Consider the following 25,332-nt stretch of genomic DNA (forward strand, 5'->3'; position numbering starts at 1 on the left):
TTTTATCAGCTGAGGAAAGTGAGTGCCTTTGGGATTTGCATAAGTTTCTCATAATTCTTTTCATATTACAAGTGATGAGCAAAACTGTGAAAATAAACTGAAAATGACATGATATTTCCTAAGTAGCTAATTTCACATGTACATATAGACACATATAAATATAGCCATTTAGCCTCACGTTAGACTTTTTCTGTAATTCAAAGTAAAAACCTTAAATATTAACATCATTGTCACATCTCACAAAGGTATGAGATTGTCTATAGAAAAATTATACATTACAGCAAAGTATATACCAATTTTGCTTTTTCACTGTTCAAACTAGGAAAAGAGAATTTATACCTATTCACCAGTATAAAATTGTGATGATTAAAGAAAGATCTATCCCTAAATTTCGAATATTATAAATATACCTATATAGTGTAATATATATATTATATATGAATGTATAATGTATAAATACCCTTCAGCATTGGGGAAAAAAAAAAGTTCCCCATGTTAGGAACTAACTTTGCATGCATAATTAATTGGAGCACCATATTCCTACTTCACAACCAGAAGAGAAATTGAATTCAGGTGTTTGGTGAACATATGGGGGATTTACTGTGAATTTATGACCTGTGGTTTGAGTGTAAAACCCCAAGATACTTGCTGATAAAACTTAATGAAGCTTGTGCAAAGGAGCTATTTTTATTTGTAGTTTGGTAATTGATACATTTTTTGGCTTAACCCTCCCAGCCTTTCCCCCATTTCTCATAAATCTTCCAGCCTGAGAGAGAGAGCCAGAGCAGAAAAAGCCATGGTCTTCTGAGCCAGAAGACTAGTGCTTACCTACAATGAAAATTCAGATACGCTTTTCCACAGCATTTCAGTCCATTCCTTCCTCCCTTCCCATTTAATCTAGCAATGTATGCATTTCCACCTGCACAGGTAACAGGAGGCAAATCCAAGTGCCATGGGAGGCATCATTCCAGGTTCCTCTAAGAGAAGCAAAAACTTTCAAAGAGGCATGACGTCACTTGACTCTGTCCTAAGAAAGCAAAGATGGAGGCACAGTGTAACTCCTCATTAAAATTTCGGCAACAAACGCATTGCCATTTCCAGGTTTTTCACCCAGGAATCAGCCTGCCACACACACGCCCTAGCAATACCATTCTGCATCTCTCTTCCTAGGTTTGTTCCACGAATGCTGTGAGTGCCAAGAAAGAAAACACATGCAAGGGCTCTGTTTTAACATACGGGGTGTAATGGGTTTAATGAGAAACCTGTGTTTGCTCACTAATTTACAGCAATTAGGAACTCAGTTCTGACATCTGTAGATTCTAACTATTTGTCTGGCAATTACAAGATCAGGAAGAGTTTATGCAGTTACTACTCAGTGTAGAGAAACAGCTCGGTGAGAATAATGAGACATACCTTCAGTCTCTTGATGGCACTGGCCCCTAGGAGTTGTGTTGGTAACGCTTTTCAGTTCAGTGACATTTCCTCCCCCCAACACTGTAGTCATCACTGTTCAAGAACCTGTTTGTATCCACTTTATCATGCTGACAATCTGTCTGTTTTGAAAGGATTACAACTCTGTACATCGGTGCGTGACATCACAGTAAGACATTGCTTAATGATCTGAGACGCTTGTGGTCATTGCTGGCTGCCTGTTTCTAAAGTTGTGTGACAGGTCTGCCCTACATATGTTTCCTTGGGTGTCACTTTTTTACCTTCTCTGGTCCTAGTGTCTGTTTTAAGTGACATCCATGAAATAACTGAATTTTAGACTTGCCACTGGTACAAATGAAGGGACTAAAAGTTTTTCCTTCTCTGGGATGCAGGAAGAATTAGTCATTGGACAAGGAAGGGAAAGGTGCTTTAGTTTTACTCTAGTGAAATATCTTGAAAAGTAATAGTACCCAAGAAGGGTTGTTTACATAACGTACGAGATCTTTAGTCTTTTCATTTGTGGGCGACTACCAAGGAAGTCAAAAAAGAAATACATTTCCCTGAAATAAGTGGCCCTCCTGTGAAGGGCGGGTTATCTACAGACAGCACCGAGGTTCGGAAAAGCCGGAGTTCAGGAAAACAGGGTCTTTTGAGTGTCATGAACAGTGTCCTGGATGCTTTAAATTACTCTGGTCTTTGCCTTTGTCAGTGTGCTGGGATGCAGGCCATAATGGTGTTTCAGAAGGCTGGACGGCAAGATCCCGGAGTCTGGGAGATGGTTGGACTTTGAAACACTGGTGGCTGGAGAAGAAAGAGTTCCTTAAGGGGAGAAGTTGGCAGTCAGCAGAACTCCAAGAGCCCCCGTCGGGTGTAGCATTCCCCCCCAGGGGAATGCTAGAAATATGTCATAGGAATATGCGTCAAGCATGGAGTGGCATATCTGAGATCTCAGATAGAATGTGGAAATTGACTTTTGTGATTTTTTTTTAATTGCGAAAAGAATAATGTCCTTTTACATTTCCAGTAATTGGATGCCAAGTGCAGGTGTAAAATCCAGTAGCATTTGGAATAGAGTTTTGTACTTAGGCCAAAAAGTAAATTGCTGGGGCTGAGGAGTGTAGAGCAAAAATGGAAAGGCCAAGGGTATAAGCTGATGTGGTTAACAAAATCTTTACTGTGTGTACCTGTGCTTTTTTTAATTTTATTTTTTTTTTCAGTGTTCCAAGATCCATTGTTTATGCACCACACCCAGTGCTCCATGCAATACATGCCCTCCATAATACCCACCACCAGGCTCACCCAACCCATCCCACCAGGCCCCTCCAAAACCCTCAGTTTGTTTCTCAGGGTCCACAGTTTCTCATGGTTTATCTCCCCCTCCGACTTAACCCAATCACTTCTCCTCTCCATCTCCCAATGTCTTCTGTGTCATTCCTAATGCTTCACAAGTAAGTGAAACCATATGATAAATGACTCTCTCTGCTTGACTTATTTCACTCAGCATAATCTCTTCCAGTCCCATTCATGTTGATACAAAAGTTGGGTATTCATCCTTTCTGATGGAGGCATAATACTCCATTGTACATATGGACCATATCTTCTTTATCCATTCGTCTGTTGAAGGGCATCTTGGCTCTTTCCACAGTTTGGCGACTGTGGCCACTGGTGCTATGAACATTGGGGACAGATGGTCCTTCTTTTCACTACATCTGTATCTTTGGGGTAAATACCCAGTCGTGCAATTGCAGGGTTATAGGGTAGCTCTATTTTTAATTACTTAAGGAATCTCCACACTGTTTTCTGAAGTGACTGCACCAACTTGCATTCCCACCAAGAGTGTAAAAGGGTTCCCCTTTCTCCGCATCCTCTCCAACACTTGTTTTTCCCTGTCCTGTTAATTTTGGTCATTCTAATTGGTGTAAGGTGGTATCTCAATGTGGTTTTGATTTGAATCTCCCTGATGGCTAATGATGATGAACATTTTTTCACGTGTCTATTAGCCATTTGTATGTCTTCTTTGGAGAAGTGTCTGTTCATGTCTTCTTTGGAGAAGTGTCTGTTCATGTCTGTTCATGTCTATCATGTCACTTTTTGACATGATAATCTGTTTTGCATGTGTTAAGTTTGAGGAGTTCTTTATAGATCTTGGATATCAGCCCTTTGTCTGTAGTCTGTACTGTCATTTGCAAATATCTTCTCCATTCTGTGGGTTGCCTCTTTGTTTTGTTGACTGTTTCCTTTGCTGTGCAGAAGCTTTTGGAACTTGATGAAGTCCCAGAAGTTCATTTTCGCTTTTGTTTCCTTTGCCCTTGGAGACATATCTTGAAAGAAGTTGCTGTGGCCAATGTCAAAGAGGCTACTGCCTATGTTTTCCTCTAGGATTTTGATAGATTCCTGACTCATGTTGAGGTCTTTTATCCCTTTCGAGTTTATCATTTTGTATGGTGTAAGAAAATGGTCAAGTTTCATTCTTCCATACATAGCTGTCCCAATTTTCCCAGCACCAGTTATTGAAGAGACTGTCTTTTTCCCACTACATATTTTTTTTCCTGCTTTGCCAAAGATTATTTGACCATAGAGTTGGGGGTCCATATCTGGGCTCTCTACTCTGTTCCACCGGTCTGTGTATCAGTTTTTATGCCAGTACCATGCTGTCTTTGTGATCACAGCTTTGTAGTAAAGTTTGAAATCAGGCAATGTGATGGCCCCAGTTTTTTCTTTTTCAACATTTCCTTAGGAATTTGGAGTCTCTTCTGGTTTCATCCAAATTTTAGGATTGTTTGTTCAAGCTCTTTGAATAACGCCAGTGAAATTTTGATTGGGATGGCACTGAAAGTATAGATGCTTCTAGGCAGTATAGACATTTTAACAATGTTTATTCTTCCGATCCATGAGCATGGAATGTTTTTCCATCTTTTTGTGTCTTGTTCAATTTCTTTCATTTGTGTTCTGTAGTTCCTCAAGTACAGATCCTTTACCTCTTTGGTTAGGTTTATTCCCAGGTATCTTACGGTTCTTGGTGCTATAGTAAATGGAATCGATTCTCTAATTTCCCTTTCTATATTTTCATTGTTAGTATAAAAGAAAGCAACTGATTTCTGTACATTGTACCTGTTCTTTTGTAAATTGGGGATTTGAAGGACATATGTTAAGTTCCAGACTAAGTAAAACCAGTTTTAACCACAAATATCTGTGAGTTATGTCACAACCTGGCGGGTCACCCATCTCTGCCAGGAAGAGAAACTGGGAGTGAGCCCATGAGTTAGGTTTTACTGAATGACCTGGCTGGCAGGTCTATTTTCACCACACTTTGAGAAAACACTCACATGGTGGATTTGGTCTCATGAGGACTGATTTTCAGAGCTCACAGAACCAGAGGGGTACGTTGGGTGCAATGATGAGGAAATTGATTGAAGGAGTCACCCTAAACAATTGGGTAGATTTCCATGGAGTGTTCTTGGCAATATACTGGTGTTCAGAGGAAAGCTCATTTGATTGGTTTCTTGTGTTAAGATCTGGCAGTAACCATTTTTAAGGGACATCTTCTGCAATAGTATTTACTTTGTGTAATTTTTCTCAGAGACTGGAACTTTGGAGTGACTAACCATATAAATGACAGTGGTAAAATTCATTCATAAAATATGATTCCTCTCTTGATTCTGCTCTTTGAACCAGCAAGCATTTCCAACAGGCAATATTTGTTTGCAGCCATGGGCAGGGCTTAGGTCTTTGTGCTTCTAGGCAACTTTATTCCATTTAATACCTATGTATGGCCAGCCCACCCCCACCCCCACTCCCGCCACTCTGCCAGCACTAAGGTGATGTGGTGGTGGTTGTGGCAAGTGTTTGTGTCTATATGTAGGTGTGTGTGTTTAAAGGAAAGAGGTTTAGAGTGTCTATTATCTTTTGTTGCAATGGAGCACAAGAAAACAAACCCACTGTGCAATCACATTTCAAACCCCTATTTGCATCACATCCATGAACATCCTGTGGGTAAAATCAAGACACATGGCCAAGGCCAACATCAAAGAGTATTAGTGCTATTGCTGTATAACAAATCAGCACAGTCTTAACAGCTTCTTCTATCAGTTTCTGTGGATCTGGGGTCCAGCAACAGCTCAGCTGAATCCTCTGCTCAGGGTCTCATCCAAGTACAATCAAAGAGTCAGCCAGGCTGGGGTCTCACTGGGAGGCTCCACTAGGGAAAGAAACATTTGATTCCCTGCTCCCGGAGTTGTTGACAGCATTCTGTTCTCTGCAGCTGTAGGATTCAGGGCTGCTTTCTTCTTCAAAGCCAGGAGAGAGAGATACAGACCTGCAAGATGGACACTGCATACTTATATACTCACACAAATGTAATCATATCCATTCTTTGACTTTTATTCCATTTCATTGATAGAAGCAAGTCACAGGCCCTGCCCATACTCAGCGGCGGAGAGTTGTGCAAAGGTGTGAATATGTGGAAGGGGGATTGTGGGGCCGCTGCCACTCTAAAGTCTGTCCATGACAAGTATTTATGTAACAGTTTACCCTGCCACAGGAACGTGACTTGCAGAATATAAATATAATATTATAATTATATATAATATTATTATATATTATATATTAATATATGTATATATTAATATATTGCAGAATATAAATATATTTATATATTATAAAATATAAATATATAAAATATATTATTATTTATTTTTATTATATATTTATATATAATATATTTATTATATATAAATAAATATATAAAATAAATATAAATATAAATTTATATAATATATTTATAATATTTAATTATTGTGATTAAGTCATGATCTTAAGAAAGAGAAACACATGCACATGTAAGTTATAAACACTGTAAAACAATATTTTCTGGTAGAATCAGAAGATGGAAGGAAAGAAGAGGATATTACAGAAAGAAAGATTCGAGTGAATATACCTTCCTCCCTTGTCTTGTGCTAGACATGGTAATCACCTCTCCATTCTGGGCATCAGAATGACCTGCCAGCCAGGTCATTCAGTAAAACCTAACTGCCACAGTTCGTTCTTTCCCTTCTGTCTTCCCCATCCCATATCATGGTTTCCTTCCTTCTGTGGGAAAACTAGTGTATTCCAAGGTGGTGCTTCTTGCTCAAAAAAAAAAAAAAAAACAAAAAACAGAGTGGTCGTTATCCCTTCCATTGAATTCTGGATCTTAAAGCTGTGCCCTCTGTTCCAGCTTTCCAGATTTCTTTTGCATAATTAAAAATGCAAATGTTAAGGTATTTTTAGTCCATAAAGAATTAATCAGTCACATCACAATCCCCTCTCTCTCAGCATATGTTGGTCTGAAAAGATAGGTCAGACCTCCAGCCTGCAGGGCAGTAGACCCAGCATTAGATCAGAAGGAGCAGACAGCTTTGGAGAGGCAAGACTAGATGGAAATGCCTAGTTGTCTTTTTTTTTTTTTTTAAATATTTTTGTTTCTTGGGCCTGTTACCGGGAGATCACTGGCCTTATCTTGGTGCAGTGGAAGTGAATAGCCTAGAAAAGCAACGTATGAAACAGGCAGCATCCGCAGAATACAAAATAGAGGTTGCAAGCTAGATGCCCACAGATCTATTTGGTTTGGTTTTTTGTTTTGTCTCACCTTAGCTCAAAAAAAAAAAAGTAAGCCAGCATTTAAAATTCAGGGAATAGGGGAGAAAACTATAGTTCTGGTTTCTCTGTAAAGAAAAAGAAAATAGAAGGCAATGCTAGGCTCACATCCCTTCAGGACAACAATCTACTGAAACCAAGTAAGGGACCCCTTTTCCTGATTAAGCATATTACTCCCATTTGTCACAGAACCCACATGGGTGCTCCCAAGGCCATGGGATTTCCTTCCGTCCTTAGTTAATTGCCCCACGGGCCTGGGAATTTGTCCCAACTATGACGTTTACAGGCTGAATTATTTCCTAAGTGGTGTCCATATGGCACCTGCAGTGCTTTTGAATACATACAGATTCCTAGGACCCGCCCACGACTCACTGACTCAGAATCTCTCCAGGTGAGTCTTTGTCAATCTGCATCTTTAAGCAAATGCCCTGCATGATTCTCATGGACACAAGAGAGTGCCTGGACCTAAGGCCATGGTCGGATAGCGTGCCTGCAGGGCTCAGGCACAGGACAGACTCCAGAGCTTACAGGCACATAAGATCTTTGCTACAGTTGGCTACTTTTGCAAAGCACATCGCAGTGGTCCATTCTGAAGGCTATAAAGCCTAGCACTCTGTGTGATCTTCCTCTGATAGGAGAGGGTACAAAGGCCATGTAATTATGAATGGAAAAGATTTGAGTTCCATATAATTAAGGGTTACACTGTTCGTGCCAGACTAGGAATCTCCATAGTGGGTGAGCCAATGTATCCTTGTTTTAGTGCTGTTAGAAAGACTTCCAGATAATTACTGAACCAAAACCAACCACCATCATTTAGTTGAAAATTTATATATACACACACATAAAAGTATAAAAGAAAGTTCCAATTGGACTAAATAAAATGTAAGGGAAGGCTGTGTTGGTGTTAGACTTAAATTGTCTTGTGTCTGTGGGAATTCTTATGAAAAAACTATCTCTGGTATGCCTGGGTGGCTCAGTCGGTTAAGAGTCTGCCTTCAGCTCAGGTCATGATTCCAGAGTTCCAGGATCGAGTCCCATCTCTGGTTCCATAATCAGTGGGGAGTCTGCTTGTCCCTCTGCCTGCTGCTCCCCTGCTTGTGCGCTCGCTCTCTCTCTCGCTCTCTCTCTGGCAAATAAATAAATAAAATCTTTTTTAAGAAGGAAAAGAAAAACCATCTCTGTAATTGTCCTCTTCATCCCTCGTTTCTGTAGAAGTTACGATTTACTAGCTTGTCATTAAGAGTTGTATTGTCTCTCTCACCCATCTGCTAACTCCTGTGGCATCTTTGTTATTCCCCCACACATAAAATAATGAGCAACCTAAATTGTCAATGAACCTAAATATAAGTTGTTTGGGATGTGTAGGCCTCAGCCACTAATGCTAATGAATATTTAAAATTTCCTTTGGCTTTCTTGGCAGAAGAGCCAACCAAGAACTTTAGAAGTCCAAATGTGAATTATTGGCCCGTTATAGACTGGCCTGAGAAACAGAGCGAGCAGTTGCAAGGGATTCATTCTTGAAGCCAGGATTTCACCTTCAGACTGCCAACTGTTGTCCCCAAGGATGCTTGATGGTCTTCCAGTCTTTGGAAGTCATCATCAATCATGAAAACCATTGCGGCCTGTTTTTCAATTTCAATCCTTAATGCGGCTTTGCTAGTCTTAGGCAAGTGGGTTGCCATTCTCTAGAGCAAAGGAGGAAAGGAAGCAAAGGAAAAGAAAGTGAAGCAGTGTCTCAGCAGCTGCTGAGATTTGAAATAAGGGCAGAAGTGACTTCCAGAACTTGGCTGTTACTGTGAAAAACATTGAGGTCACCAGAATTTAAAATTAAGGACACTGGGTCAACTTCCTGTGTTGGGAGATTTGTACTTTCAATTAACCACAAATAGTAGGAGATCAGTTTTCATCAGTGGTTTGGACTTCATGAACCTGATAATTATGGGGTTAAAACTGTCTATGCTACATGAAAATAACAGGGAAAAATATTTCTAGTCAGACCTGTAAAATATTTTGTCAGTCAAGCCTCCTACGATCCCCATATTAAAAGCTATGGAAAGTATTCCAGGAACAAAAAAGTCACAGTTGGAGAAACAGCAGTGAGATTAACGAATGCTCACTTCCTATCTCAGGAACTATCTTTGTGCCTGCATTATCACAGCTTCACATGGAGAGCAGGAGTTGCAGGGATTGGGTACTATGTTGGGAAGCCATTATTGAAAGTGCATGTGTTCAAAAATATAAGATGCTTTATATGTTTCTTGAAAACCAGTGGGAATAACAACCTGCTCAGCTCAAGAGTATGGAGGGGAAGTTTTAAGCAGTATCCAGACGTGGGCTGAAACCTTGTCAAGTAGCACATTGTACAGACCCATTAGCCTTTAATGTTCTCAGGGCGATCTGTTCAAAATATTTGTCAGAATTAAGAAGGGAACACAGGGTTTTATTGACTGAAAAAATAATGAAACTGGGAGTATTGACAGAATGTTCCAGAAGCTCTAATAAAATTAATAGCAACAAAAAGATGATAGGGATCTACCCAATAGATTAAATGATGAAAGACTGTCCCATATCATTGGAAGATATTCGTATTGTCCTATATATGAATATTTTCAATCTGAGATCCTTAAACCTTTAGAATTTTTCAAAACACATGGAATCATATGAAGATATATATTAGAGAATTTTATGTACTCCACTGTGGCAGACTTCCTCTTTCCAAGCTACCTCTGACAAATTACATGACCCAGGGCAGGTGTGCAGCTAGAGGAACTCAGAATCATACAGAGTAACCAGGGTAACATGTTTTCAGTGAAGAGACCCCGTCTTCTAGGAGCTTATAGCTCTCCTTTCTGTGAGCAGCTTGGAGGGTATAGTTGATAAATAGAAGGCTTGATTCTCACCCTCAAGGAGTCCAATGTGTCACTGGGGAGACAGCATGTACCTAATGTGCTTGAATAGCTCTCCTGATAGGACATGACTTCGTCCTCAGGGGATAACATAGACCAAAAGTGCCATGAGATTTAAGATTGTTTTAACTTGGCTATCTCTGCAACTCTTGCCAAAGACTGTTTTTAAAATCTGTATGATTTTATAAAGCAGGGGCTTTGGAGTCTGATATACGTTTTACTAAGGGACATCACATGGCACAGCAAAATCAGGGATGGACTGGGCTCCAGAAGAATCTGAATTCCAGCCTCCCCTCCCTGTTGATGGGGAGACTGCAAACAAGTTACGAAAGTCAGTTTCTACGTTTGTGTGTGTGTGTGTGGTGAGAGAGAGAGAAAGAGAAATACTACCATCTGTACCTATCTTAAAAGCTTTTTGTGAGAATTAAAATGTAATGCTATCAAAAAAGAAGGCATCATTATTATTAGCTAACTGGTGAAATCAAACTGCCACCCCAAGTTATTTTTTAAATGCTTGTCCTTTATGCTGTGAGACCTGCCTTTTGTATATAGATAACTCCTAAACAGAAACTTTATATGATGGCGTTATGAAAATAATACTGCACGTTCGTGAGTCTGTATTGTTACTTGGTTGTTATTTGGTTGTTGCAACTAGGATATTTAGAGCAGAAATGATTATCATGTCCAATTCATATGTATATAAAACCCCACACCTCAGAGGTATTAAGTGCCTTAGTCTGAGAAGGCGGCAGGGGGAGGGGCGAGGATGGGACCCTGGTATTTCTCTTAATGCAATGTCCTTTCCAAAAAAATGTTGCTGCCAACACCTTGCCAGATTACAGAAAGGAAATGAAGCTTTTAAAGTACTGCATAAAACAGGAATGTCTAAAAATACTGCTTGCCCTCTGGAATATCTGAAGTAAGTCTTCAATAAGTCTTAATCATAAGAACAAAATGAAAGCCTTTTAAGTGCCCAGATACTGTTTTATAAACTCACTGCCTCTTAAACGGTGTCATTCCACAGCCGGCTGCCATTTTCTTCCCCTAGCAACTGCATATCACAGATTGTATCTCTGAAGGGTGTTCACTGCTGCCCCTTCTCTCTTTTAGCAACAGATCAACTCCTAGCAACCATGATCGGATACAGCGTCTACGGCAAGAATTTCAGCAAGCGAAGCAGGATGAAGACGTAGAAGATCGGCGACGTACCTATAGCTTTGAGCAACCCTGGGTGAGTGTGCGGTTCAGCGGCACAGAGAACAGTCTGACAACTTGCCTGCAGTAAAGAGCCACTGAGCTCTGACCTTCGTCCTTTATGAAACAAGACAAGATGGAGCCAAATTCCTTTGACCTTTAACATATTGACCTTTTCCTCATTTCCATCTGGGTTTCATCATTGCTAATTTCATTTTATATCTTGTTGCACCATCTGTCCATTGCATAATCAGTTGCATTTGCCTTATGACAAGACATAGCCAAGGGATTCTTGCTCTCAACTATGCACTTTTTTTTTTTAACTTTAGTAAATATTTTTCTATATACATTTTCTCAGAATCAGAGCCAGAATAAATTAGTGCAACACATGGCTATTGTGTATCTACTGTACATGAAGTATAGTATTTAGGAATTCTTGATTCTTTATTTTCCCTCATCCCCTTTGTGTATTTGTGGAATCCCTCTGGTTTAGCTGCCCAAATCCCTGTTCTAGTGTGTCCTGCTCACAGCCATCACAGTGATTTTTCTAAAGCAAAATTTTGAATGGCGTCTCAAGGCCCCAGAAGAGAGAGTCCAAATTCTACAGAGTACTGTGCTAATCCCCCTAAGTCCAGCCCCAGACTTGCTCTCTGTTCTTGTGTTTTGCCTTGGAGAAGATGGGATTGCTGGGAATGGGAGGCACTGGGGGAGATTTGGTTGGGGGTGGGGGGTGGAGAGGTTCAAGATGCAGGAATTTTGAGGAATCTCTTTGGAAACTTGAGAGAGAATCTGTGAGAGGTGAACATACAAGCTGCTTGAGGTAGGAGGTTCTAGCTGAGAGTATTAGTAAGTCTAGCCAACATTGTACTGTGCTCATAGCCAACAGGGCTTAGAGGATTGGGAATAGAACAATGTTTGGATTAATTCAGTGTTGGGGATTGGCAAGACAGACATGACAGAAAATCAGGGAAGGCACTCTGGAGGCCTGGGAAGATGCTGGTGGAACATTGCCCAGGCTGGGTAAGTACAGCTCAAGGAAGCTTTACCCCAGTTGCCTGGGAGGATGCAAGAAAGGTCAGTGGTCTACGGATTGGAAAGCATAGGGGGCTGTGGGCAAGAAGGTATATTTTTTAAGAGTCCAGGATCTTGGAGGTGGGACAGTTCTGGATAATTTGCGGTCAAAGGTATCCCATCCATGTGAGTTCCTAAAGTAGATGAGAGATTAAGGTCCAAAAAGCTCATGAGTTCAGTTCAATGTGCTGGAATTTTAATTACACTAGATACTTGGGGAAGTAGGACTAGGAGGACTAGTAATGTTAGAAAGGGCTTAAAGTGGTTTAAAGGGCTTAAAAAAAATCCTGTTTTATTTGGGAAAGGGTATGTACCCAGCTGACCCAGAATTGAGAAGTTGGTTATTTTGTAGGGAAGCAGAGATAAAGGTAGAAATGTAGTCGGAGGCTTCAAAGCTAGATTAGGAGTTTGAAGAAAGATGGTATCAGGACAGAGCACAGGCCTACTGGCCAGGCGATCTGGCTCCTCAGGCCTCTTTTCTGATGTTGTAAACCAAGAGAGTTAGAGTAAATGGTTGAGCGCCGGTTATTAAACCCTTTGTTATAAAATGAAAATTTAAAAGAAAGCTGAGTGCGTAAGTTAAAGCAGACAGAAGAAGAGCTTCTCCAAGTGTGGTCCACAGACCAGCACTTTGAACTGCCACTTCGAAACTTGTTATAATTGCACATTCTCTGGCCCTGCCTCAGACCTTCTGGATCTCAACCTCTCTGGGTGCGGCCCAGGAATCTATATTTTAACAAGGCCTGGTGGGGTCCTTCTGGAGCCTCTTCAACTTGGAGAAGCACCTTTCTAGACCTTCAGTCATCTCTGAGGTCCTTTTTGGTCCTAAAATCCGACACCCTCGATAGACTCTTCTCAACGCCAGAAACCTATAAACGTTTCGATTGTGGGGTTTAGGGGTCAAACTGGAGTCTGTGGAAGATAATTTTGAGATAGAAGAAGGAAAAATGGAAGAAGTGGTACTACCTCAGTTCAAGTGAGGAAGGTGGAACCTTAGAGCAGGCAATTGGCAAAATGAGACCAACATCCAAGAGTAAGACCTGATTGTGAAATCAAGCCCAGACTAACTTTGGGAGGTTATAAAACAAGTTCAGCAGATATAACATCTAGGAAAATTTCTAATCGTGTTCCTGCTACAATATTACTATTAATGGCATTGTTTTTCTAAAACATTTATTTTTTAGTTGATCAAGTAAATTGAGTCATTCCCAGGTAGCAGCATGACTGAATTATGTTAATCTATTTATATTGTTTGGCATAATTGACTCAGTCTCTTTCTACTAGGTTTCCTAAAGCATGGTTCTTTCTTTTTTTTTTTTTTAATTAAGTTTTTAATTTTAATTCCAGTATAGTTCACACAGTGTTAATGGTAGTTTCAGGTGTACAATATAGTGATTCAACAGTTTCATATAACATCAGGTGCTCATCACAACAGGTGTACTTCTTAATCCCTATCACCTATTCACCCATCCCCCTCACTCACCTCCCCGCTGATAACCATCAGTTCGTTCTCTGTAGTCGAGAGTCTGTTTCTTGGTTTCTCTCTCTCTATTTTCCTTTGCTCATTTGTTTTGTTTCTTAAATTCCACATATGAGCAAAATCTTATGGTATTTATCTTTCTCTGATTTATTTTGCTTAACATTATACTCTCTAGCTCCATTCATGTCATTGCAAATGGCAAGATTTCATTCCTTTTGATGGCTGAGTAATATTCCATTGTGTGTATTCCACATCTCCTTTATCCATTCATGTATCAGCAGACACTTGGGCTGCTTCCATAACTTGCCAGTTGTAAATAATGCTGCAATAAACATAGGGCTGCATGTATCCCTTTGAATTAGTGTTTTTGTATTCTTTGGATAAATATCCAATAATGCAATTACTGGATTATAAGGTAGTTCTATTTTTAACTTTTTGAGGAAACTCCATACTATTTTCCACAGTGGCTGCATCAGTTTGCATTCCCAACAACAGTGCATAAGCATCCTCAACAACACTTGCTTTTCATACTGTTGATTTTAGTCATTCTGATAGGTGTGAGGTGATGTCTCATTGTAGTTTTGATTTGCATTTCCCTGATGATAGGTGATGTTGAGCATCTTTTCGTGTGTCTGTTGGCCTTCTGGGTGTCTTCTTTGGACAAATGTCTGTTCAGGTCTTCTGGCCATTTTTTAATTGGGTTACTTGGTTTTGGGGTATTGAGTTGTATCAGCTCTTTATATATTTTAGATACTAACCCTTTTCAGATATGTCATTTGCAAATACCTTCACCCATTTGGTAAGCTGCCTTTTAGTTTTGTTGATTGTTTCCTTTCCTGGGCAAAAGCTTTTTATTTTGATAAAATAGTTTTTATAGTCCCAATACTTTATTTTGCTTTTATTTCACTTGCCTCAGGAGACATATCTAGAAATATGTTGCTACAGCCAATGTCAGAGAAGTTACTGCCTGTGCTCTCTTTTAGGATTTTTATGGTTTCAGGTCTCACATTTAGGTCTTTAATCCATTTTGAGTTTCTTTTTGTGTACGGTGAAAGAAAATGGTCCAGTTTCATTCTTTTGCATGTGGCTGTCAGGTTTAACCAACACCATTTGTTGGACAAAGAGAGAGTCTTTTCCCCACTGGGTACTCTTTCCTGCTTCAGTGAAGATTAATTGACCACATAATAGTGAATTCATTTCCGAGTTTTCTATTCTGTTCCATTATCTGTGTGTCTTTTTTTTTTTTTTGTGCTAGTACCATATTCTCTTGATCTCTTCAGCTTTGTAATAGAAGCTGATGTCTGGAATTTTGATGCCTTCAGTTTTGCTTTCTTTTTCAGGGTTGCTTGGCTATTTGGAGTCTTTTGTGGTCCCGTACAAATTTTAGGATTATTTGTTCTAGTTCTGTGAAAAAACGCTATTGGTATTTTGATAGGGATTGCACTAAATGTGTAAATTGCTTTGGGTAGTATAGACATTTTAACAATATCTGTTCTTCCAATCCATGAACATGGAATGTCTTTACATTTCTTTGTGTCCTCTTCAGTTTCTTTCATCACCATTTTATAGTTTTGGAGTATAGACCTTTTACCTCTTTGGTTAATTAAGCTTATTCCTGAGTATTTTTTTATTTTTGGTGCAATTGTAAATGGGATTTTTCTCTTCTTTTCTCTTTCTGTTGCTTTATTATTAGTGTATAGAAATACAGCAGATTTCTGTACATTGGTTTTGTATCCTGTGTCTTTTACTGAATTCATTTATCAGTTCTCGTAGTTTTTTGGTGGAGTCTTTTGGGTTTTCTATATGTAGTGTCATGTCACCTGGAAATGGCAAAAGTTTTACTTCTTCCTTATTAATTGGGATGCCTTTTAATTCTTTTTGTTGTATGATTGCTTTGGGACTCCCAGCACTATACTGAATAAAAGTGGTGAGAAGAGTGAACATCCCATCTTGTGCCTGACCTTAGGGGAAGCTCTCAGTTTTTCCCCATTGAGTATGATGTTCTCTGTGGGTTTTTCATAGATGCCCTTTATGATATTGAAGTATATTCCCTCTGGGCCTACTTTTTTGAGGGTTTTTATTGTGAATGGATGTTGTACTTTGTCAGATGCTTTTTCTGCATCTCTTGACATGATCAGATGGTTTTTACCCTTTCTCTTATTGTTGTGATGTATCATGTCAGTGGATTTGAAGCAGGATTCTCTTTTGAGGTGTGGTAAACATCCTTAGCTATGTATATTTGCACAGAAAGGCTGAAAAGAGGAAAGAGTACAGTGGCCACCTGAGGGAGAAGACCAATCCTATATGAAAATGGTTTTCAAACACAGAGTCCTAACCCAGCAAGAGCCTGCCTGGGTTTCTTAGTCCCCATACCACACTGTGAGGAGCAGCAGAAATCCTCTTTACTTTACTTGGGAATGTGGATTTCAAACCAGAATTAAATAATTAATTATTTAGTTGATCAGATGTATTGAGTGCTTACTGCTGTGTTCTAGTCAGTGTGTTTGGTGCAGGAGGACAAAGACAGGAAGGAAAGATTACCCTTAGAACTCCGCAGTCGAGCCGATCCACAAGAAAAGAATATTTTGTACAGTTTATGATACAGGTGTGCACAGAGTATTAAGCACAGAGGAACCATGGCCAAATCAGTGTGACTGGTTAGGAAAGGCTTGAAAGAAGACCTCGGTGTTCCTTTGGGGGCCGTGCTCATCTTCTCTGTATCATTTCGATTTCAAGTACATGTGCCGGCATGAACTTGAAAGAAAGAACACCTCACTGAAGTTGTAATATATTGTAAATATATAACTTTGAGAACGAGAGAAACATGTATTTGGGAACTCAGATTGATTGGACTTCTGGTTGCTGACATTGTATCCCCATGCAAATGTCCAAGTTTGTTTGAGGCTAAATGAGCATTTCGTACTTCTTAGCTGTAGATGTTTTTCATTGAAAGATGTGGAAATGATTTAATACCAATTTTGATTCATTTATAAGGATTTTTTTTTCCTTAATGGTAGTGGGGAATATGTTGGCATAGATTTCTATTTATCTGCTTAATACAATCCTGTCAGGAAAAATGTTTGAGAAAATCTTACACATCCAGAAAGTCACCTACTGAAGGTCATAGGCCAAATTATTGTATAACAAAATGCCATCACAACTTTAGTCTGACCACTTGGCTTGTATTATCATTTCCTGTAATGAGTGAGTGGGGAATTATTTGGATGACAAGCTGATTACTATAAGAATGGAATAATTTCCTAAATTGTGGGTCAGAAGTTGACCTTTTCTTTCTTTTTTTTTTTTAAATTTTCAAACAATTGGGATCTTGCTGTGTACTCTCCTTTCTGCTGATCATATAAATGCACTTCAAGTGACTGTAATTCTACCTAGTGTATTAATTTTCCTACCAATTCTCATTATTGCCTTAATAAGAGCTGCTCAGTTGTTCAAAAGGTAGCTGGGTGTATGGTTTTTATTATGTTTTATAAAATGAGCTTTGAATGTCTTAGAGTCTTTTTTTTTTCTTTTCCTGTATGTACTCTGACCTTGAAAGGTCACTGTATTTGGAAAGGATGAGACTATGATCTCACCCATTAGAACGGTTTGCAATCATTTTTGTTCCAAGGAGCCACAAACTCATCTTCAAACTATGTGTCCGTCTTAGTCCACAGTAGTTGAAATTGCCATGCTTGTTGGAAATGCCACACACAAAGTGCAACCAGATGTATCACATAGAAAAAGATCCAGGCCAATTACTTTACATACAGAGAGCCATGCTGCAGAAAATTCATCCAAGTAGCCCTTTTCCATTCATCCATTTTCAAAATGTTCTCCCTAAACTCCACTAGTGTGGAATGCACCTGTTCCTGGGCTTTTGTTCAAAATAATGTTCGGGCCTAAGGGAGCTGATTTGTGGCACAAAAGGTCTTTAGATGAGCAGAGGCCCAGAAAATTTCCTTAGCTCCATAATTAAAGTGAATTCTCTCCCAAGTTGGGTAAAAAAAAGAAGAAGGAGAAGAAGAAGGAGAAGGAGAAAAAGCAACTTCTTCCCGGGTGTCATGCCAGGTACAACATAAATAAAGCAGCAAGTTGTTTTCAATCTTTCTTAAGATAATGGAACAATAGCTGAGGTTAGGGTTATTATCACAGAGCTCAGATATGGACAGGACTTAGTGTTGCTTTTAAAAGAATTAAATTGCAGGCTGCAGACAGAAGTACAGTATGCTGTTAAAACTTTGCAGATACCTGAGTGTTGCCCACAAGGAGACTTGCTGGCTGAGGCGGTTGATAGATGGGATAATGGAGCCTTTAATAGCTATATTGCTAAATCCTTTCCATCCCGGGTTGGTAGTGACTGAAAGTAGTTTAGTCCTTCAGATGGAAAATTGATCCTCTGTGATGTGAATACCCTCTTCTCCCCCAAGCTTTCTTCTAGCTATCTTTAAACAAATATTAAAAACAACAAAAAAAATCTTCCCTTTTCTCCATTTTTCTGTCTTGCACTTTTAATGGCTCCTCTTCCCTTTTTAGGGTTTTGTCTGCTTTAATTAGCAAGCCAGTCGGTAGTACACAGCCACCCCACGCCCCCAGATTGCCTTCCCTGTACCTGGGGAATCAGAGCAAATGATGCTTTTGTTTTGGTTTTCATCTTTCTTAAGGCTTCAAGGGTATATGCTCTGATTTTCTTATAATGGGGCTCCATGCCTTTACTCAACAAATATCTTCTCTCAGCTGATGGCCTCTCAGTCCACATTGGGTGGAAATCACCTCCCTTAGAAGTCGACCTGGAGAAAGCCATTCCCACAGGAAAGGGAGGGCCCTTTACTCATGGCCAAAGCCTCCACGCTGCTGCAAAGCAGACCCCTTTCTTATAGCCCCAGGACCCGTCCCCTAGCCAAAGGCTCCATGACCAGTGGGCCGTGCCACCCACAGTGGTGTCAGGTAGTGGAAACGAGTGACGCTGCTTTGGGTTGCCATTAGCACGTGCCACTAGAGAGCTCGCCTGTTCTGTAGAGCTACTCTGTATTTTCATCCTACCTGCTGTTTGAGGGCGGGGCGGCGGGGGGAAGTAGATCCAGGCACTGGTTGGGAAAGAGGAGACAGAGACAAACGGTGTCTAAAAATCAAACATGTATTTATAAAAACTTTATGAGGGAAACTGGTATGCTCTGCAGATTTTTCAAGCATTAGTCACATCATTAGTAGCAATTAAGCTTTTCAACATTCAGAACCCACAAGAGTTAGATCAATAGTTGTAGAAGTACCTTGGGTGATGGGGTAGAGGTGGAGGGCTGCGAAGGCAGGATCAATAGACAGAAGTTAACTTTGTCTTGATTAAAAGTTTTTGGTGGGTCTGCTCCAGAAAATAATTACCAAGATTAGCAGTTGCCCCTTTTTAAAAAGAATAAACGTTTTACATTCTTTACGTGATTCAGTGGCATAGCTGTTCTTCCTGCCCGCTACCAAATGTGTAAATTACCATTTTTATCAGCACGTGGGATGCATATTAGGGTTGCAGCACATTTGAATTGCTGAAATGGGGACTCCAGATCTCAGGTGGGCGTGTGTTCTTTCAGTGATCGTGGCCGTCATCTTCACCACAGCTTTGCCTCCGAAGCAGACAAACTTCTTGTAGCTCATTTTTGCTTTCAATATGTGCCCTTCTTTGAATGTATGGGAAAATTTGGGAATTTTGATCATTGATAATTTAAATAGGAAAGTCACTCAAAAGTATCATTTGGATGGGCTCCTGGGTGGCTCAGTCAGTTGAGCCTCTGACTCTTTTTTTTTTTTTTTAAGATTTTATTTTTATTTATTTAACAGACAAGAGATCACAGGTAGGCAGAGAGGCAGAGAGAAAGACAGGAGGAACCAGGCTCCCCGCGGAGCAGAAAGCCTGATGCAGAGCTCAATCCCAGGACTCTGGGATCATGACCTGAGCCGAAGGCAGAGGCTTTAACCCACTGAGCCACCCAGGCAGGCGCCCAAGCCTCTGACTCTTGATATCAGCTCAGGTCATGATCCCAGGGTCATGTGATTGAGGCTCCATGCTAGCTGTGGAGCCTGCTTAAGATTCTCTCTCTTCCTCTCCTTGTTGCCCCTCTCAGCCCCTCTCTCCCTCTCTCTCTATAATTTATAAGAATAGCACATACATGTGTGTATATGTAAACAGATACAGGTGCACACACACGTAGGCTTACATGCTGCTTTACATGAAGAAAAGAGTATCTAAAAGTTATTTTCTCTAAATGTTCATAAAACATTAATGAATTTTCTTTCCTATGTAACACATGCACTTGTGTATTAAGCTCTAAAAGTTTGACCAACATTGCCTAGTTCTAACTGCGCTGGAACATTGTATGGTGCATAATTTATTTTTTTTCTTTCTTTAGCCCATGAACTGTTAACCATTTTGGTTTTGTGTTTTTATTTTTTGTATTGATTATTTTCACTTCTGCAAAAGAATGATTTTTGTATAACTGAGGAAAATGCTTAGTTAATGACTTAATGTGATGAAAACACTTTGTAGATATTTTTAATATTTTGTTTTACACCAGTAAATAATGGGCAAGTTGTGTAGCTTTTCCAAAGCTTATATAGTTGTTTGTACGGTATAAATAATATCTCTCTATAATCATGATAAAGACCAGCACTTTGCAACTCACTTACAAAAGTAACATAGTTTTCACTGTGGTTTTAAACAGGAACCATGAAGAGATCCACATATCATGGCCCTCGAGTGTACTTGTACTATATCACCACGTATTTATTTCTATTTACAATCTCTACATTACCATCGCTGTGGCAACCTTGGCTATTTTTTTACTTGAAAGGTCATTGCTTGTCACAAATTTCATTTTGAACAAGGCCAGGTTATTTGTAATTTGCACTCTTAAAAACAGAGCTATTACCTTATTGGCTGGTGAATCTCCAGAATTATAACAACTGTAATTTACCCATGTGTTTCCCTGTATACTTGTTACTTTGTTGTGGTGTTTGTTGATACTGTTTTATTTGAAAACCTGCACTTCTCTCTGGGGTTACAAATTACCTTTCTTCATTTCTTTATTTTTGTGATTTCTGGCCTCCAGATACATTATTCTATTTCTGCCAGAGAGATGGAAACCCCAGTATTTAGAAGTCAGGATTGTCCATTATAATACTGTTCCCACAATTTACATTTTTATGTGATCATCATTGAAACCATGGGTCAGGTTATTTTTGATTCGGGCCAAGTATGAAACTTGCCAGGATGAACTTACCTAGGTGTTGCTCTGGGCTGCTCATGCATCTAAGCCTCCTGGAAATCGGCAGCTCAGTTAACGTTTCATCCTAAAGATAAGGGTGATTCTTTTTAAGAACTTACCCGTTTGCACACTTAGAAAAAGAGAAATGGAATAAAATATTCATGGTAAGGTTAAGGTGTATATTTCATCCTCGTGGGCAAACTAGGGTGACATATGTCAGTTTGCCAATACCAAATTCATTCACTCATGTTAAGTTTTCCGATCCCGTGTGATGATAATTTTATTATTAGAATGCATCAAGATCCAACGAGATGCTTGCCACTGATAAGGTTTGAAGAGAATGGTATCAGAAACCACACACTGGAGGAAACAAAAGCCCTTCAACTTCTTCTTCTTCTTCTTCTTCTTCTTCTTCTTTTTTTTTTTTTTTTCCTGTCAGAATCAAATTTTCAGGCCTCTGGGAGAAACAACTTAAAAATACACCTGAAATTTCTACAAGACCTTGCATTTTCTTCTCACATCTCCACAAGCAGTGTGTCACAGAACAGCATGAGCTTAAAAAGCTGGTGACTAAATCCTACTGGAGAATGCCAGATCTTTCAAGACTGCTTGACACATGTATACAGCTTATACTGAATGAAAGGGAAAGAGAAACGTGGTTCTTTTTTGAGGGTGTAAAGGCAATTGTGTAGTATTTTCTTGCTTTGCTTTCCCTCCATCCAGTGGCTTGTTTCAAGCTTCCCATGCCTCACCATGAACCATAGAACCACTCAGTTCTCTTTTTGGCCAGCCTCATCAAGTGTAATGGAAGAAAATGTCTGTCTTCCTTAATGGAGTTGATGAACAATTGGATGATGCTTTGTTTGGATAAGCAGAACTCACTCAGCAAAGTGTTTTCCTTGCTGAAGGCACCACTGATGTGTTATTTGAACGGTGTTGTGGAGCGGGTCTCAGAACACACATTCGTTCCGGTGAGTGTAGTTATAAACATCCACTAGTAGAGACTGGGGTATTGTAAAGCCTAATCTCTTCACACATTATTTTTGTATCGGGATATTTTTAATATGCTCACTGACTATGCCCATATGCTTTGAAATTTTTGTCCCATATATTGCCTTATTATTGCTTACCAACAAATAAGATAATGCTAGCCAGGCAGAAAGAGAACAATAGACGATGCTTGCATTCTGTTCACACAAAAGCCAACCACAGGAGCCACTCCTTAAGTAGCAAGCCCACATGTTATCTTACGACTCTCGGAGCGAATGCGAAGACTCTGTTATTTTAGGAAATTAGTGTCGAGTCAAAGTCTGCCATTGGTTTTCAACTCCCTAAGAAAATCAATAGCTTGTTTTCAAGAGACATTCTTCACGCAGAATATGCCTGTTGCACAATGTTGCGTAACACAAAGGGGAACAGAGGTCCACAGTGCCCAGATGGGTTATTTAGTGTCACCGATGCTAAGATAAACCATTGGTGGGTGTTTTGTAAAATTAGAGGCACCGCTGTCTATTTTGAGCAGAGTTACTTTCATTTAAAAGGGCAGATCCAGAAGGGAAGATAAGCTGAAAACTGTCAGTGAGAAGTTGAAGCATCCACCAGGGCTTGGTCTGCAAGGAACAGTCTACGCCCCCGGTTATCTGATTTTGCTGAGACGCAGCAGTCAGTTAGATGACCTGCTGACCTGTGTTTAGCCAGAAGAAGTGAAAGTTTCTCCATAGAATTTAATTAACCCAGGTAAAAAAAACATGCCATTTCCTAATAAGAAGGCAACATGTATTATCTCATAACCCATTCAAGTACCTGTTAGCTTTGGGGTTTGTTCTTTTGATGAGTGTTTCCGTTCCCATGTGGTCGCCATCTGTGGGTTGGAGGAGACCTATGGCAAGCATGACTAGTTTCAGCCAATCTTGATTCAAAATGTAACTGTCATCCTTTAATAAAAGGGGAATCCACTATATCGTCGTCTATTGCTAGGCTAAAATATGTAGCTGCTGAAACAATTCACCAGCTCAGCCAACGTTCACGGACTCCCCCCACTTTTGTGAATTATTATAGCAGATGTTTAGGGACTTGTTTATTTTTGGCATTGGCTTCCTCTGGTCTTCTGAGCAGACTCACTCCCCTATGTTTGCCAGAGAGACATGGGATACAAAGTGGTATCTAATGTTGGTATTTACCAAACCTCGTGAGGAAGACTAGAAAAGTTGACCTCTCAATTTCAGACCATCCTCCAGCCATAATCAAAATTTAAGATGCTTGAGTACTGCGCGCTCAGAAGAGCAAATAGAAAACACAGCCATGGGCTTTTTAAAAATTCACAGAATGTGTAATGTGTTTCCGAGGCAATCCTTATGCATCGGAGCGCGGTCAAGCTGTCCGGTGACATCCACCCTTCCCTTCTTGCTAACCGATGTGCGTTTCCCTCCCGCAGCCGAACTCCAGAGCGGCGGCGCAGAGCGGCAGGCACTCGGTGTCGGTGGAGGTGCAGATGCAGCGCCAGCGGCAGGAGGAGCGCGAAGGGTTCCAGCAGGCTCAGCGCCAGTACAGCTCCCTGCCCCGGTAGGAGGCCTCGCCCTGAGCTCACAGCCACCCTGGCTGTAGCAAACCCCTCCCTGCGACACATCGCACTGGCTTCTCCCACTCTTGCCGTAGCCCTGCGGGAAGCAGCCTCAGGGTGGTGGTGGGGTGGAGGGTAGGGGGTGAGAGGCGGGGGGAGGGGAGCATGGCTCAGCCTGCATGGCCATCTCCCTGTGCAGGGGATGCTGCTGGTCTCACCCCAAACTCCCCGACTGAGAGCAAGATGAGCTGACATAGGAGGACTGGGCTGAGGGGTCACACTTCCCATCTGGTATTGGCTCTGCTACTTCCGAGGGGGCCGTGGACTAGACGGTCTCTTCCGCTGAGAAATGGAAAGCTAACTCTTGCTTTGCCTGGCTGGGTAGGCCAACCAGTATGTCTGGTACGGTGTGGATCCAGGGCTCTGTGAAAGGGTAGGGGTGAAGGCTCTGTGGTCTGTGCTCAGCGGGATCTTGCTCTTACTCTCCTGCCATCCTTGCTTTTGCTCAGTGCTGATCCAGAGAGTCCCAGGGATGCCTGCCTCATTAGCTGACAAGCTGGTAGGGTCTCTTGGGTGACTGAGCCCTAATACTTTGAAATGGTAGACCTTTTTCCATTTAGCTATTTCCTCCACGCACAGTAAAGAATAAAAGCATTTGGGGCACCTGGGTGGCTCAATAGGTTAAAGCCTCTGCCTTCCACTCAGGTCATGATCCCAGGGTCCTGGGATCGAGTCCCACATCAGGCTCTCTGCTCAGCAGGGGGCATGCTTCCCTTCCTCTCTCTCTGCCTGCCTCTCTGCCTACTTGTGATCTCTCTGTGTCAAATAAATAAATAAAATCTTTAAAAAAAAAAAAGAATAAAAGCACTTAAAAACGCTCGTCTTCCCAAACTTCTCAGGAGGCACTCCGATAATCACAATTCCTAACAGACATTTGTTCTGTTTCAAAAGCAGGTGACAAAAACATTTTGGGTGGGAAAGAAACTATGTTGACTATGTTTGTATCAGGTGGATCGCCTGGAATGCAAGCAGAGCCCTGGGGGCCGGGGCGGCAAGTGCTTCTACATGTAAACTTGACCGACTGATATAAAAGTAGTCTTGATTTCCTTCAAATTTTTAAGAATGATGAGTCCCTTTAAATGTTAAATAATCACTATAATAACCATGAGGGACTTGGCTATATTGTTGCAGATCAGACAAGGGAATGAAGATATGAATGAAATTCTCTCCCAGGCTGAATACTTTATTGTAGTCATCATGATCGTAGTATTATTAGTATTGTAGTATTGTTCATTCGGTTTTTCTTTTTTAATCTATAAAGCTATATCTCCTTAGAAAACTAAATTACTTTTTCTTTTAAATAGGAGACTGGCTTTTTCTTTTAAATAGGAGAATATTTTTATTTAGCCCTCTCTAAGTAAGTCATTGAAGTTTAGGTCTAGACAGGACCTTGGAAATCATGTTGTCCTACAAGGAAGCAGCTAGGTGAAATTAGGTAACCTCCTCTAAGGTCTCACAGCTGATTCTGCCAACATTCAGAACCCAAACCTGCCCATGCCCTAAACCCTAATTTCATAAGGCTCATTGCTACCAAAGGTTTTGGTTCTCAAGTCTGGAATTTTAATGGGAGTAGGTGTAAAGTTTCTCTCTGTGCTCTACTGCCCTTAGCATTTGGAAGAAGGCCACTGTATGAATCAGCTCAGTGCATCAAACGGAGAACACTTGAAGGATTCTACACAAAGGGGTTCTGTGTCAAAGCCCTCCACCCCGCCCGTGTGGCTTGGTTTGCATCAGAAAGATGAGTGC

The 25,332-nt window shown here is 40.5% G+C and overlaps 1 protein-coding gene across 15 annotated transcripts in view; it reads left to right on the forward strand.

Annotated features, from left to right (window-relative positions):
* PARD3 (par-3 family cell polarity regulator) overlaps positions 1 to 25,332 on the forward strand; it is a 645,516-nt gene that overhangs the window by 613,780 nt on the left and 6,404 nt on the right. For all 15 annotated transcript variants that reach the window (XM_032350010.1, XM_032350021.1, XM_032350015.1 and 12 more), the window contains 2 exons: positions 11,082 to 11,202; positions 23,401 to 23,528. In XM_032350010.1, coding sequence (XP_032205901.1) covers positions 11,082 to 11,202; positions 23,401 to 23,528 — 249 coding nt within the window. The remainder of the gene's footprint in view (positions 1 to 11,081; positions 11,203 to 23,400; positions 23,529 to 25,332) is intronic.

Source organism: Mustela erminea, chromosome 6 (assembly GCF_009829155.1).
Source record: "Mustela erminea isolate mMusErm1 chromosome 6, mMusErm1.Pri, whole genome shotgun sequence".
NCBI lineage: Eukaryota > Metazoa > Chordata > Mammalia > Carnivora > Mustelidae > Mustela > Mustela erminea.